At 39.4% G+C, this 16,778-nt stretch overlaps 1 protein-coding gene across 11 annotated transcripts in view; it reads left to right on the top strand.

Annotated features, from left to right (window-relative positions):
* dnmt3aa (DNA (cytosine-5-)-methyltransferase 3 alpha a) overlaps positions 1-16,778 on the top strand; it is a 60,153-nt gene that overhangs the window by 17,763 nt on the left and 25,612 nt on the right. For 5 of the 11 annotated variants that reach the window (XM_075459282.1, XM_075459281.1, XM_075459279.1 and 2 more), the window contains exons 4-6: positions 7,377-7,500; positions 7,790-7,827; positions 7,921-8,052. The exons of 3 other annotated variants lie outside the window; for them this stretch is intronic. In XM_075459282.1, coding sequence (XP_075315397.1) covers positions 7,377-7,500; positions 7,790-7,827; positions 7,921-8,052 — 294 coding nt within the window. Of the gene's footprint in view, positions 1-5,491; positions 5,778-7,376; positions 7,501-7,789; positions 7,828-7,920; positions 8,053-16,778 lie in introns of those variants that run through there. 3 more of the 11 variants (XM_075459280.1, XM_075459277.1, XM_075459283.1) reach the window with 2 other exon arrangements.

The raw sequence follows: 16,778 nt of genomic DNA, 5'->3' as shown, positions 1-16,778 counted from the left end.
ACTTATCTTATATACTATGTTTCCATTCATGTTTGTTCATGTTTTAATTAATCACTGCTCCTATTTCTTGTTTTCCTGACAATATGTAAAGAAATTAGAGGTGGCTCAAGACTTTTGCAAAGTACTGTAAAAACTACAGAGGGGCCATAATTGGTACTCTGTGAAATTTGTTCTCTTATGCGTGATTATGGTGAAAATATGCATGTATTATAAGAAAAATTGAGCTACGGTGGCCTATTGTTCCCTGTTCAGTTGCTGTGAATTGGTTCGTTGCTTTTCTTACTCACCCCATCCCGTCTACCCACTTCCACCTCTGTGTCACCTTTTATCCACGAGTAATAATCTGTCAGTTGTGTTTCAGACCAGCATTATTACTGTAATAACCCTCTGTGGTGTGTTCTTTCTTTCTCACACGCTGGGTCTTTGGAAGTTCCTCTCATCCAAATTTCTTTCGCCATTCATCTTTTTGCCGGCTCACTTTGTGTTTGTGGGTCTTTGTGCTGACTGAACTCTGCGGCAGAAGCAGCGAGTCAATATAGCTGATCAAACAGTCCCTGACAGAAGGAATACCGAGCAAACTACACTGAGAGTGTGTGTTTTCTGTCTATGGGTGTGTGTGCATTCATGTTTGCATGTCTGATCATGCTTTGATGTCTGAGCTCTGACAAAAGCAGGCAGGATTAATGTGAGTTCTGTCACATACACGCACACATGTAACAGACCCATAGAGCTGGCATTCAAACATGTGTAAGAAACAGGTCTGACAGTCTTTAAGGGTACTTATTTTTTACCTGAATTAGATGTAAAAGCACTATCAGTCATAGTAATACTCAAGTGTCAGTAGCACTCATGGCAGTGAAATTACATTCTGTGGTACTAAGTGAAGTATTTGCACACTATAGCAGGAGTTTTTCTAGTGTACTAGAACAGATGTTATAGATTAACTCCCTCACCCACATACTGTACACAAGCACCTACAGAGGAGTTTATCCAGGAATATAGAGCCATTGTGTTGAGCTTCAACGTGGAGCTGTAAGTGACTCTGACACTACTAACATAGAGAACAGAGAGAGTCATTTAAAAAACGATGTCCACACTTGTTGAATTCTAAGGTTTTATGTATGTATATCGTTAAAAAGTACAACCTCAGATAAAGAAAAAGACAGGACAAAGTACCCTGTGTCATTATTTATTTCACAAAAACAAAGACAAAATGCAGAAGCAGCATGTTCACCGTGCAATGCTCAGAGAAACTAAAAAAACAAACAACCAAGAGCTCCATCTCAGACTCTGCAGGCCTCAGTTAGCATGTTAAATGTTAAAGATCATGACAGCACAGTTAGAAAAAGACTGAACAAGTATGGCTTGTTTGGAAGGGCTGCAGGAGAAAGCCTGTGTGTGAATGTGTGAAGAAGAGAAGAATCAAGGTGTTGCAGTGGTCCAGTCAAAGTCCAGACCTCAACCTGACTGAAATGCTGTGGTGGGACCTTCAGAGAGCTGTGCAGAAACCAATGCTGGGCCAAAAATCCTCCGCAACGACGTCAAATACTAATAACATCTTACAGAAAACAATTACCTCACATTATTGCTGCTAAACATGATGATACAAGCTGTTGGATCATGAAGTTGCTTAGTTTCTCACACACTGCTTCTCTTTGTTGGCGTAGTTTTAAAATAAATAAGCAATGGCTTGATTTCAGATTGAATTTTGCAAATTTCAACATCTGGCAAGGACCAAAAGATTTTTATTGTGAGCTGACATTTAAAAACCTTAGAACATAAAGAGAGTGTGCTTTATATTTCACACGACCACATTATTCCAGTATTGATGATGGTTTTATGGACAGTTTTTTCTCTTTTTCGATTGATTAGTTTCTCTGGCTGCTGTTCAGTTGTAGTTTTAATTTAATGTTATGTTTTTGGCTTCTCTCTAATTCTCAGCTAGTTTCTCCTCCATTTGTCTTTGCTGCTGGAAGCATGTGTGGAGCAGCTGGTGGGTTTCGCTTCAGTATGGGTTGAAGCTTCTATTCGAACACGTCAGAGGAGTTTAAAATGCAGTAGTAGTGCTAAACTTTTATGCAATGCTTTCACACGAAAAACCTCAAAGTTAGCTGTGATGAAAAGTCATATAAACAAAGGCACAATAATAACTAGGTTTAATCCAGACTGAGGCTAAGCTGTAATTATTGAGACTTCCTGGGTTTAACTCAGTTTAAGTTGGACTTAGTAGTAAGAGTATTCGATTTGCTTTTCATACAAATGCAACTCGGTCTGGTTTCTTCTGGTGTTTTCCGTTTTGTACCAAAACCACAAAGGTCAAAGACATTGTGGAGAAACCGGGGTTTCAGTAACTTTCTCTTTTGGCAGCCTACAATGAAACTGCTTGTATAAAGATCTCGACTGGTTTAAATGCACTCTGTCCCCACATGTTATTGAGGAAGTCAGATGACTTTAAAACAGTCCAAAGCTTTGATAAATCATCCTCCAAATCTGTGTATTCGAGTTACAGTGGGAAGCAGTTAAAATGTGATTTAATATGAAGCAGCTTTGACAGAAGTGTTTGGTAGCCTTTCATTTATTATTAGCTTTTTGCATGTAAAAGTTTGCAGAAACCAGACCCTAAATGGACACTTAATTAGTGGTTTAATTTAAGGCAGGTGGGCTTGAAAGCTGTACAACATGCTGTCTGCTGAAGCGGACTAATTAGAGTGATTGTTTTCAACAGAAGCAAAATATTTCTCTTTTACTCTTTAGTTTTATAAATACCTTGAATTAATTGTTCTAATTAAAAGAGACTTACTTAAACAGCCAGACAGCAGTACACAGCAGTACCAAAGTACCGTAGTGGTAGTTTGTTCTTGTTTCCCCCTCGGTTTACGACGTTGCTGGTTTATTGTGTGTATCTACAGTGGTTTATTATTTATATGGTCCAAAGCAACAGCTCTGTAATTAAATGTGTTATTATTGTGCAGCCTTAAATGTAACTGTTGTTGTGGTTTTAACATTGAAACAGATGTTTGTTTAGTCTATCACACTGCGACCGACGAGAGCTATTGGTCTGCGGACTGCTGCGTTGAAGTGTTGGGCCGTCGCCATTTTGCCTTTTTTGGAACCAGAAGTGATCATATGTAGACAGGAAGGTGGAGCTGGAAGCTTGATTGGGAAAACATTCACCTTTTTTAAGCCCAATAGTTGTTTATTGGTTATTGTTTAATAGCTATTTTCAAAAGAAGTTGATTAACCTGTTGACGGATTAATTACTTGTGGACAAAATGTCTTGACTTAGTGCTCCTTCGAGAAAATTTGACGCTGTTTCAGATCTGATGGCTACATACTATTGTTTTTGCAGTGTCTTTGATGTAAAAACATAAAAATATAGACTGGAACTGTAACAATCAATTAATCAATACATAAAAAAGAATAAAAACTGTGAGACTGGGAAACTCCACATGACATAATAATCATCTATCCATAAAAGCCTCTTTTGCTTTCATGGCAAACAGTTTTAAACTCAGTAATTGTTACTAGTTACAATAAGTGTTAAATACACAATGAAAACATCATAAAATGTACTGATCTTGTGGATGAAGAGTCATAATTAGAGCTTTTTACATAAGTTAACATACAGTTTGAATAGTTTCTCAATCATTAGAAGCATTGGAGGGATTAATAATGAATGATAAGGATGTACAATTATATTGGCTTTTGTCGGTATTGGCCAAAAAAAGGCTTTAAAATGAAAGATACCAACCAAAAATCAACACAGACATGCAGATAAATTAAATTTTGTCTCTGAGAGAGGATCATCCAAGCTTCTTAAAGAAGGATGAAGTTTAGCTCACGTTCTGGATATAAAATGAAATAGTCTTTTTTTCCAGTGACTACATTTAGGCCACCTGGGTCACAATTTAAATAGTAGAAATTGCATTTTATTTACAATAGAACAAAGAAAGCATTACCATAACCATGTTGAAAGTGAGACATTTTAGTGTGTGATGGAAATGATCAGCTCATATTGAATTAGACAGCAGCAACAACGGGAAAAGTAAGTGGTAACAAAAAGAAACTGGTGGAGGAAAATGTTAACAACAGGTCAGGAGCATGATGGGTTTTTTTTTTTTACAAAAAGAGCATCTTAGAGAGGCAGAGTCTCTCAGAAATGAAGATGGATAATAGGGAATAATGTTCCACAACATAAAATTGTTGGGGGGGGGCATTAGTGCCTATGAAACTGGCAACTTGCACATATAGAAAGGCTCCATCAATACTGAAAGGTATACACAGGTTTTAGAGCATTAACGCTCCCACCCAGATGTGGTCTTCTTCATGGAAGGCCTTTCATATTTCAGCAGGACAATATTAAACCACAGCCTGAATCTATTACAACAGCATGGCTTCATAGCAGAAGAGTCCAGGTGCTCGACTGAGCGGCCTGCATTCAAAGTGAACACATTTGGTGCCACGTGAAATGTAAAATACAACAACGAAGACCCAGGACTGTTGAGCAGCTAGAACCAGACAAGAAAACATTCCTTTCCCAAAGGTCCAGCAGCTGAAAAAGAGGTAGCGATGATGCTTCACAGCGGTAAACATGGACCTGTCCCAACTTGCTGCAGTCGTATTCATGTTTGACTAATGTTGTTTAACAAAATAGTAAATTGTCTCACTCTCATATGTTTTCTATGTTCTTTTGTGAATGAAATCTTGTTTTATATTTGCAAATCATTGCATTTTGTTTTTTTTATTTCATATTTTACTCGTATTTTTGGAATTGAGGTTGTATATCTGTGTCAGCATTGGCAAATACTCGGAATCAGACCAATGAAATGAAGAAGTGCAGTCTGTGCACACACGTCTTCACATATGTTATATCTGTTTGTTGCACAGACGATGGGACCAGATACAACACATTTTAGCCCACAGCTCATGTGTTGTGTTTGTAATTCGATAAACAGTTGCAGACCACAGATATCACAACACAACAGGCTTGGATTTATTTATTTAATTGTTGGTTGGTGTAACTGATTATTGTTTTTGGTGAACTATTGTTTTATTGTTTGCTACATCCTGTTCTCTGCTCAGCTTCCCCTTGGGTATCATCAAAGTTCCATCCAGCTAAATACTGCCCTTCACTGGATGAAAATATTGCACACACACAACTCATGTCTTTTAGATGAAGAATAAAGTCAGGTACTTTCCACACTGTCTGCCATGCAAGATCAATGCAGCAGCAGACTGAGAAAAGAGGAAGTGCTTATCAGTAAGGACTTGTTAAAAAGTGATGTTACTGTCTGTGTTTTTGTGTGATGATTACGGTCACTTTTTTAATCTGTGCCTAAACAAAATGTTTTATACTTTCTTGCACATCAGGCATCTTTGTACTGAGGGTTTGGTCATCTCTGTCTCTACCTACTAACCTAAAAGCTGCATTAAGCAATATCCTGTGTAGTTTTACTGAATTAAATGACTCCCTATAATGTGAATCAACACTGTAGTCTGCAGCCGGCAGCTGCATTCAGGCAAACTCAACCTATGCACCTGCTCTCACAAAAGGAAGTGTACAACCAGCTCAATCAAGCCGGCTGTACACTTCCTGTTTAGCGCTGAGTGGCGGAGAGGCGAAGTGGCCGAAGAGCGTCGAACTCATAGCAATTCAAAGAAATCCAGATATTTTTCTCAGGAGTCTGTGGACCAAACCAGGGCTGAAATGAATTTACATTCAACATGTGGCCAAAAAGATGACTGCAAATCCAGATTCCTCTGTTTCTGCTGAATGTGTAAGTAGTCAGTTGTTTGCTTAAAAATTAGCTGTAGGAGCTGATGTAGTGTTGTCTTCAATTGCTTAATGCAGCTTTATTGTTATGTTGGGATTAAAATGATTAAAGTTAAGGCCATGTGCTCATGCCAAGGCCACGTGGTGGTACTGCATGCACACAAGATAGAGACCGCTATCTGGGTTATTCATCCCGTGATTGTTTTGTGCAGAAAAATTCATGTGAGCTAATTTATTATTAGATGTACATTTTTAAAAGCACATGCTTGAGTTTTACATAGCAAGTTTTGCACCGATTTCAAGCACTTGACCCAAGTGTTTGAACTAATTGGTTGCTTTGATTTATCTAGTTTGAATATTTTGTGTTTTTATATCAAATGCTACAATCGGAACTATTTTTCACATGATTTTGTTTTATGTTTTTGTTGTCCTGTAGAGTTTCCTTTTGTTAGTTTATCTCCTTATGTTTTTTACAACAGCAGCTTTCTTGCTGCTTCTAACGAGGTCATTTTAATTTGAGTGGATGCAAAGCTATTATTCTTTTCACTTAAAAACAAGTCGTTTCAGCGTTATCAAAGCCAGGGCTCTGAGCTCTTTATTATCATATACATACAGACTGAAGACATAAAAAAGCAGCTGGCTTTTAGTGCTACTCGATCCTGCATTAACTTTCAAAGCCTGGTTGATGCATCAGGATACAAGTGGCCTCGTATAACCTACTATGTCCATGTTTGGAATTATTCACTAAATGGAGACAGCATACAGTAAAGCTAAATATTTTTGCCTTAATGTGGGATGTTTTGGCACTATAAGGCTTTAAACCACCACAAATGCGCCTTAATATTAAATTGTGTGTCTGTCTATCAGTGTGAAAAGTGCTCAGTCTGTCCTCAGGCCCTTTTAGTCTCCTTTTCTGTCCTTGGCCTTTTATAGGCCTCCTCAGCTGCTCATTACAGCCTTTGTGGGCTTGTTAGCGCAAGCTAGTGTTAGTGTAGCCTTTGAGCTTGACATTCAGCCCCGCGCTTCACTTTTTAACTACCCATCTATAAAATCTGTTAGCTGCACGTATATGAAACCTGCCGGTCTTTGACAGCAGAGAGCATTTAGCATCACTGGTGCTGGTCTGCTAACAGATAAACGAAATTGAACAAGCTGTGGTGTCTGATGCAACTAATTCTGAGCTTATTTTACATCACGTAAAAAAACATTTAGATGTAAAGATATGAGCAGTTAACATCATTTAACTCAAGTTCCCCATCACATGTGCTTGTTAATCATTAATGCTGTTAATGACTTCAGTGCTACCCCCCCACTTCTTATCATATAGGTGTGTGTGTGTGTTTTTGTGTGTGTTAATGGGAGCTGGGGGTGTTTATTACACTGATCCTATGCAGACACACTCTACTGGACACACCAGCTGTGTATTGCACTAACAAGGGTAGACTAATAGGCATGTGCAGGTACTGCAGCAGCTCTTTGACTGCAAGCGTTTTATGTGTGTATATAAACCGCACACATGTGTGTGTATGATTACTTTGAATGGTCTAGACGAAGGCGAGCAGCAATTTTCTCAGACCTAGACTTTGCTCTGTCTGTTTCTCAGGAGATGGTGACCTCTGATCCCTGTGCAAACGCCCCACCAACTCCACCCGAGGAGCCGGAGCCCTCACCTTCCCCTCGCAAGAAACGTGGGCGCAGGAAACTGGAGCAAACCGAGAAAAATAAAGGTATGAATCTAAAGCAGAGTCATCCAAGCTCATGTATACAGTGCTTGTGTGATTTTGATATAATGCTGTTTAACTATTAACTTCATCACACATTTATTTCACTGTGAGCGCTAAGTTATCTGCAATTTTAACAGCCAAATAACTTCCAGATTGCTGTGTTTGAGGGCATTTTAACGTCAAATATGGAGGCTGGGGCAGAGTGATGAAAACCATGACTTTCCCTCCTCATTAAACGTCTTGTTAAATCTGTACAAATGACCCATTTCCCATAACTTTTCCTCTCCTGCAGACGAGCCAGACGACAGAAATTGCGACTCTCCCAGAGAGGTGAGAAAACGGCTGCGTGTGACATTTCTGCGTGCTTTGTACGTCTAGAAATGAAGCTAACCGCCGTAACGTTTGTGTTTGTTTTGTGTGCAGGGCGAGACTGGGAGGCTGCGGCGGAGGCCGGTCCCCAGAGTGACTTTCCAGGCTGGAGATCCATACTACATCAGCAGGAGGCAGAAAGAAGAATGGCTCAGCCGCTGGAAGATGGAGGTGGGAGACAAACAGGTCTCTGTCTGTGTTGATATATTTCTACAGGACAATTTACCTCATTTAGGTGACCTATCAGGCTAAAATTGACTATTTAGGAAAGAAATTCCCTCAAGTTGAAATGTCTTGTAAAAGCTTTAACTGGCTTTGAGCTGTTTTATAGATGGATTATTTGCCTTCTAAAGCTGCAAAGTTACAGTAGAAATTAGCTGTGGTTTGCTGTGTGCAGTGCCGAGCAGTCGAGTGAGGGGGAAACCCCTCAGCAAGGCGCTGAACTGCATGCTGGGTAGTCACAATGATTGTTATCACGATTCACAGTTTCACTTCATATGTCGGGGATATTATCTCAGATATCTGCTGTTTGTGTTTAATGTTTATTTTACTCAAATAAAATAAGAGAACCGTCCTAAAATCCTACGATTTATTTTTTTTGTGCTTTATAAAAATTGATGCGACTGTCTTGGGCCCCATTGCATCACTTACTTTCCCGCTCCACCCGTCTGAAAGCACGCCATCACTTGCTGTTGCCGTTCTTACAGCAGTTAAACAGCTCCACCTTTGTTTTCCCACGAGGGAAATTATTATCATCACTCCCATCTCTCCCTGCGGAGCAACAAGGATTCAAAACATAAATGATGCACAAATTCTGCTTACACATAATCTATTCCATGTGTGTTCCCTGTATAACCAGAGATATAAAAAAACACTCAGTGTATCCGAGGGTCATGAAGTCATTTAAAGCCTTTTTTTTTCTTTATATGTATTGAAAAGTTTGACATTTTCGCTGAAATGTAAGTATTTCCTCCTGCCTGATAAGTGAAAGGTGAGATAATGAGCCTGTCTGCTCTTATAGAGGACCTATATATATTCTTCTACTTTTTAGTTAATGTTTAAACTAATTTCAAGCCTCTGACCAAGACATCTGAGGGGGTCAGGGTCAGTAACCCAGAGATGTCTCAAGGTTCAACAGTTTATTAAACAGCTTGGCAGTGCTTACAGAATCATTTGACAGGTCTCTTTATATTAATATACTTGCAGGTAAATACTGTATGTATGGGGCTAGAAACTAAATAAACTAAATATAACTATATTATAACTAATATCACAATAAAACACAAAGGTAATAAAATAACAACAATCTTCTTAGAAGGAGTTATGTTCACAGAAAGATTACGTGTGTTAACTCATCTTTAGTCCTACTTATAATGTAAAACTTTCTAAACTTTCTTCTTAATGAGAAAGACGTTTCTACTAGATATTAAAAACCCATCCAAACATGCATGTTCTGTTGCTTATCTGGGACCAGGTTGCAGAGGTCTCCCAGACCTAAGAAGCTCATTGTGTTAATATATTTTATGTTAACTTCAGGAAAACATCAATCTTTTTCCTCCATGTTGTGGAAATGTAAATAATAAACACGATAAGGAGTATATTAACAAATAATTGTCCACTCTCTGATGTGGAATTGGTTCTTAATTGCCACCTGAGCAGTATTAAAATGGTGAATTTATTCAGTAACTAACTGAAATGGCAGAACTTTGCTTCAGAGCCTTTTCTTGTTCATTTCTCTGGTATTTGTTGGACACCATCCTTAAGGTTGTATTAACAAATCTCTGTTTAGGGTGAAATTATTTGGTAATGTTAAGCCTGTGTCTGTGTAATTTAACTCTGAATTTAACTTTAATTTGTGTCCAGCCATCATCACACACACTTTGTTTTGAGTCTTCCTGCCCTGCCCTTCTTTACACTGAATAGTTTGTTTGTTTACACTGGAGGGGAGTGGACTTCCCCTTCACAAATGTGCTTGTGTTGGATGAACTGTATTCTCTCAGTTTATTAGCTTTTCTGTTGTGACATTTATTCTGCACTCACATCGTAAGTCAAAGCCGTGCTCTCCCTTTCTCTAGCTGCAAATGTTTCTGCTGCACTATTTGCTCATCAGAGAGATTTTACCTGGTTGAATCTTGTCTGACAGCCTGTCATGAAAAAGTTTGACATCTTTCTACTGGAGAAAATAAATAAAATAGCTGCAAACTCGTGAAAATCTGAAGTTGTAGACATACTGTCTGGGAAATCTTCGAGTGTGCAGTTTTATTGTTGTAGTTTTGGTGAAGTTAACACATTTCACATGGAGTGGAAGAAGCATTTGGTCATTACTTTTAGTTACATGTTCCAGCTTTTCTGCTGATGTGTCAAACGTGGTCATAGCCACCAATGAAGCCACAAAAGGAGTGTCCGAATGTGTCACCACTGTGTTCAGGACATGATTTATAATTAGAGGAAACACAGTGCTGCTGTGTTATAAGAGATGTAGTCTGTGTGGGTAGATATAAGACTGACTGGACCGTTGAACACCTTGATTCTTCTCTTCTTCACACATTCTGCTGTAGATCTGCTGCTGTGTTTGGGATCTTTGTCCTGTTGATGAGCCAGTTTCAGCCCAGCTTCAGCTGTCGGACAGACGGCCTCACATCTGAACTCTAGAACACTTTGGTATCCAGAGGAGTTCATGGTGGACTCAGTGACTGCAAGGTGCCCAGGTCCTGTGGCTGCAGAACCAGCCCAGATCATCAGTCCTCCACCACCGTGCTTGACAGCTGGTGTGAGGTGTTTGTGCTGATATGCTGTGTTTGGTTTCCTCCAAACGTGCTGCTGTGCATTATGAGCAAACCTCTCCACTTTGGTCTGGTCTGTCCAAAGGACATTGTTCCAGAAGTCTTGTGGTTTGTTCAGATGCAGCTTTGCAAACCTAAGCTGTGCTGCCATGTTCTTTTTAGAGAGAAGAGGCTTTCTCCTGCAGCCCTTCCACACAAGCCATACCTGTTCAGTCTGTTTCTAACTGTGCTGTCATGAACTTTAACCTTTATCATGCTAACTGAGGCCTGCAGAGTCTGAGATGTAGCTCTTTGGGTTTCTGACCTTGGGGTGACCTTGCTGGGACGTCCACTCCTGGGAAGATTGACAGCTGTCCTGAATGTTTTCCACTTGTGAATAAGCTTTCTCTCTGTAGAACGATGGACTCCAGATAGTTTGGAAATGGCCTTATAACCCTTCCCAGATTGATGCAGCAACAATTGCTTCTCTGAGATCATTGCTGATGTCTGAATGCTCCAGACCAGCAAACTGACAAAACTTCTGCTTTTATAGAGGTGCTCACACTCACTGATTATCAGTTAATGAAGTACATTTTAATTGGTGGCATTAGGGTTCTCCTTAACTTAATTTAGACTTAATTTCCATGGAAGCAGTGTGGGTGGACTTAGTTTTTCACACACTACTTCTGCTTATTGGCTTAGTTTTTGTTAAACGAATAATGACACTCTGATTATGGAAACCCTTAGAATTGAAAGAGGTTGTGTGGCTGTATATCAGGACGACTTCAAACCAGAAAGAGAAAACGACTGAAAGAGGAAGTGGTCATGAGGGGTACAGAGAAAGCCATTCAGCTCGACTGATATACAGATGTTGGAGCACGTTAGAAAGAAAAACAAGAGTGTGTGAGAGGAACAAAAGGCTGATTGACTGACAGCTCAGGCAGAAACCACAAGTGGCTGCTGTTTCCTCTGTCTCTGGTTGCAAGTTGTTCTGCATCACACCTAAAAATCTGAGACGTAAGATAACAGAAAGCTTTGAATATGTTGTTAAAATTGTAAATAAAGAACAAAGTTGACGGCTGAAACTTAATTAAAGCATATGTAAGTACACACACTTTCAGTTTAGTTGGTCGGACTGATACCAGCTGGTCCCCAGATTGCAGAGTGTTGCGTGTATGTGTGATTGTTGGAGGGGGAGAAAGAAAGTTATAGAAAGGTGGGACACGTGTGACTTCCTGTCTACACTGTGGTCTCACGCGTCACCAACTTTCGGGTGCTTTGCAAATTGAGATGAAAGGTAGGATCTCCTCTTAGCTTCAGTTCATTTATAGAATAGAATAAGAGTTCAAAAGAAAGGAAAATGGACAGAAACAACAAAAGGAGCAATGGTCCACAGCTATGAACCATAGAAATGTACTGATGTGAAAATATTAGTAAATCTGTAGAGGTAAAACCACAACATATGTACTAACATTTTAATTTACAGTTAAGCTATATCTTTAAAATATGGAATAGAGATGCGAATTTGACATCCCGCCTTGATTAGCTAATACACAATATTGTATCTTTGCCTACTCTGAGGCTTACGATTGTATATACAGAGAGTTCAGGATAGTGTTTTTACGCTAAGACTGTTGGATCAGGCTCTAAAATCATGTCTCCACTCATTTCTAATCCATCTGAGCATTTAAACACGTTTTTATTATCAACATAGTGACTCGTGAAATCCACTATGCATGACTTCATACAATAAACACTTTCTGAATCTGTTTGGTAGTATTTTCATTGGTTTAATTTCATTGATTAGCCAAAAAACAGAGGTCAGCATACAGCATACATTCACATTCTCTATAAAATCAAACCAAAGCATTTTATATTTGTACTAAGCAACCTGTTTCTCCTGTAAAGTTGTGTCAGTGCATGTAGTCTGACTACACAGCAACACCTTCTCTTTCCTCCTTTGTTTGTGAGCAACACCATGAATTAGAGACTCGCTTACAGTTTAGTTTCCGTGTCAGCTAACAGCAGCTGGAAACCAGTAGTTACCTTTCTTTTAAGAGCAGGTCTCCAGAACTGTGCAAGCACTCCCTTTCCTTCCTCATATATTCTGCTACCGGCGCTCTGAGCTGCACGTTGAAACTAACTTTCTTGGTTATTTTGCATGCAAACACTTCCAAAATCGTCAAGTGACACAGTTAAGCTGTTGCCACATATAAACCTTGCCCTTCTTATGAGTCTACATAACACTTTTGTTAGTGTAACTATAACTGAAAACCAGTCACATCAATTTAATCTGTTGATTTGTGCTTTTGAACACCAAAATAACCCCAGAAACTTAACTTAACGCAGCATCACAGCATTTTGTGAAATAGTCACTTATTGACTGCTCCATCACGTTGATTAGGCAACAAAGTCCACAATTGAGGGCCAGAGGGGTTTAGAGGATGGTGCTACACACTCAGCTACTGATCGAGTCCTGTCCTGACCACTAATGTTTCGTCCTTACGAATGGCAAACTGGCCTTGGTGCTTATAGTTAGGCATTTAAGCCGATGTCTTGTAGTAAACGTGGCCCTGAAATAAGCCCCTCTCCTTCAGCTGAACACACAGAACCTGCAGGACACACGAACCAGACGTCCTATTGAAAGACTTGATTATAGATTTAAAAGAAATACAGATTTAGTCTTTCTCATTTCTGTCTTCTTCTTTAACTCACAAAGGCGTCACATATCAAAGCTTGAAATGATGACTTCAGAGTAAATAAATGTAGAAAAAACTTAAATATACATTATATCATGCATTGCTATTCTATCTAAAGCACCAAAATATATTTTTCTTTGCCTGGTTCTAGCTTGGACTTTGTCAAAAGGTCACAATCTTTATCTAAGAGAAATTCTGTCTCAACTTTGGAGGGTTGGAGGGTTTAACTTTGATTATATTCTAATGTGTGTTGAGGTGAAATTACTCTTTTTGTACATGTGATTATAAGCTCATTGTGAGTTTGTATGTGAATGTAAAAAGTATTTATTACAATTAAGATAAATGTAGCAGTGAGCAGAAGATGAATCATAAAATAACATCAAAGTACCCCAAAAAATGTCAGATATGTCTGTTTTTTGTGTTTCCTCTGATTTAAATCTGCCTCTACTTTTGTGTGTGATGTAATGTTTATGAATGAAATTTGAAGGAAGAGCATAAAGAAGAAATAAAAGAGAAGGGAAGCAGAAGTAGTAGGAGAAGAAAAGAAGTAGAGGAAGAAATAAAAGGTACTGAATGAGAGAAAAGAGACGGAGATCATGCCAGACCCTGAACTAAGAAGTAAAAGCAAAGAAAGCCTTATTGACAAAGTCTGGGGGTGAAAGACAAGAGAAAGACAGACCGAATGTGTGTGTTTAACAGATCAAGAGAAAGGGGGTGAAATCAGTGACGGAGACAGAGGTTAACCTATTCCAGGTTTCTGCTTGCATGTGTGTGAGTGTGTGAAATTGCTCTGTCAGTCAGTTGAACTGCAGCCAGCTGGTAAAAACTCCATCAGTATCCAAACTCTCTGCTGTGTGAAGGAACTCTTGGTAACTCTGCAAAGTTGTCTCCATTTTTTGGATGAATAGTAACTTTAGATGTATACTGGAGCGTGTCTACTTTTTCTTAGACAGTAGACAGTTTTCGTAGACAGTCCTTTAACCTCACGCTTTGCTCATTTAATTCACATTTAGCACTTAAAACTGCATCTCCACTGCGGGCGGTAATCAGGGGGTCTTTTGTTTAGGGGGTACATTCCTCTTCAGTAATAACTGACAGAAAAGCCCCTGGCAGGGAGGTGGTAGCTTTTAACCTTGACCCTCTGTGTGGGGTTTGTTCAACAAACATATCTGATTGGTTGAGTATTATTTCCACCTTTCTGCTACATTCATCCCAGCTTTAATCTCCACCATAACCTAACTTAAACTTTAAGTTGTACCACAGCACTAGCTGTTGCTGCTTGGAAACACGAAATTCAAGGCTGGCCGTTCGCGTAGCTTCAATCAGCTGAATGATTGAGGAAATGTAGCACAGGTGTGAAATCAGAGCAATGAAACATTAGTCTCTGGTCCTTTCACAATGGTTATGCTCTGAGGCAGAAATAAAAAATTAAAAAAACACAGAAAGTGCACTTGTTCGACTCTGACTGATGCGACATTCGACCAAGGATTGTCCAGGAGAAGCGAAACACTTCAGCTGACTTAATCTTCTAATCTCACCACACAAAAATGACACAAAATGACCCTTAAAAAGCCTGAGCTTTTTAAGTAGTTGGCGATTTTGCTTGAAATGCCCCTTAAGAAAACCCCCAAACATTGAACTGCTCACTGATAACATGATTACAAAAGCTTGGAGAAGATAAAAACCATTAGATTGAACCTGCTCGGGATTGTGGACCTCTAATTTAGCTTTGTGAATTTTCAAAAGAGGTGCGAATAAGTATTAGCCTCTATAGTGCCATTTATATCATCAGATAGCCAGAAAGAGCATTAGTAGTTTCTTATGCTTCTTTCGCTTTCAAACTTTTAATCTTTATAAACAAGCGGATGAATTTATGCACACACGCTTGCTAATATGAATAGATAAAATATTAAATAAATACAAATATTAAATATTAATGTTAAAGCATCACAGGAGAGTTAAGCCAATTTTTCTCTTTGGCTCCCCCTACAGTTGCGGGACGTAACGCCGCTGTCGTGACCGTAAACTCCATCTGAACCCTGTACGTGTACAGCCATACACGTTCATTTTGTTGTGAAAGGAGACCCAAAAAAATTAGACAAAGTGGGGTGAAGTTACAGGATTTAACAAGATTTATAATGTAATGTTCTAGTTTATCTGTAATACCTTTTTTAAAGAACTAAAATAAATACTGACTGATAGCAACAATGAAGCTAACTCTGCATCCGTCTGTCGCCCTGTTCGTTTCTCTGAGCTCTCTCCGGCAGTAAAATCTGATCTTTGTTCTTGTCCCGCGTCGTGCTCGCAGACTTTATCTCTTCTTTCTCACTTCCTCTTGTTGCGTTGTCTCATTGCTGCATCGGCCACGGAGGTTTCTTTTTCATTTGTTACAACGAGTGTCCTTGTTTTGCCCCCGACTTTATTTGTAATGGCAACAGTGTGTTTTTATCTAGTTGCTGCTGAGTGACATCGTAGCGTGAAGCGAAATGTGTGTCACGCCGGGCAGAAAACCACATTTCTGAAGTTTCCTGGAGCAGTTTCGAGCCCGGGAATGTACATCACAAAGTTTGCTTGAAAATAAGTAGCTGTAGGCTTCAAAACTTCTCTGGTGTTGCTTAATTTTAATCACTTTAGTGTATTATATGTCAGAAAAACACATTTGTATGCTTGTTGCAGAGTGTTTCTGCCCCTTAGAGGCGAAGAAAGAAGCTTAGAGCTGTTTAACATGTGACATTATCGCATCGAGTCCCAACTTTGAGTTTGTAGACATTGTGTCAGCTTAACTTCACTGTCCTTCTGTAACTCTAAATTGGTCCATGTTTCACTTTATTTTTGCATTTCACATTCATGTGGTCATAAGTGTGTGTTCATGTCCTGCCCAAACATGTCCCACCGCCCTGTCACCTCTAAAGATTACCTAACCTTTGACTTTAAGCACTCACATAAACACTAACCTGTATTTGTGTGTGCGTGTCGACACCCTTAAAGCCTCGGGGCTACCAGACACAACCCTATGTGCATGTGTGCGTCGTTCACGTAAACATCTGTTAGGTGAAGGAGCCAGTAAATCACACACTTGACTGCTGGCCAATCAGCAGAGAGAGTAACGAAGGCTTGAGGGCGAGTGTAGCCGAGGAGACTCGCAGAAAGGAAAGAGTAGGAGGAAGAGGAGGAGGTGAGACAGAGATGAAGAAAATGACAGAGAGGAAGAGAGCCAGGGAGGAAGGGTTACAGCTGCAGAGCTGCCATGTCCGGCCTGTAAGTGGTTTCATCTTTCTTTCTTTTCCATACGTGCACGTGTTATAGAGTGTGTAGAGAAATGTAGCATGAGTTTGTTTTCATACCTGCTGCCTCAAGTAAAATGATGCTAACTCATCATTTCAGATCACTTTTCACTGCATTATGTCAGATGTTTGAGCAAATGGGAAACTGAGGAAGTAAAATATTTAAA

Source organism: Odontesthes bonariensis, chromosome 24, assembly GCF_027942865.1.
Source record: "Odontesthes bonariensis isolate fOdoBon6 chromosome 24, fOdoBon6.hap1, whole genome shotgun sequence".
NCBI lineage: Eukaryota > Metazoa > Chordata > Actinopteri > Atheriniformes > Atherinopsidae > Odontesthes > Odontesthes bonariensis.
The sequence above is the reverse complement of the archived record's forward strand: the minus strand, read 5'-3'. Positions and strand labels throughout refer to the sequence as shown.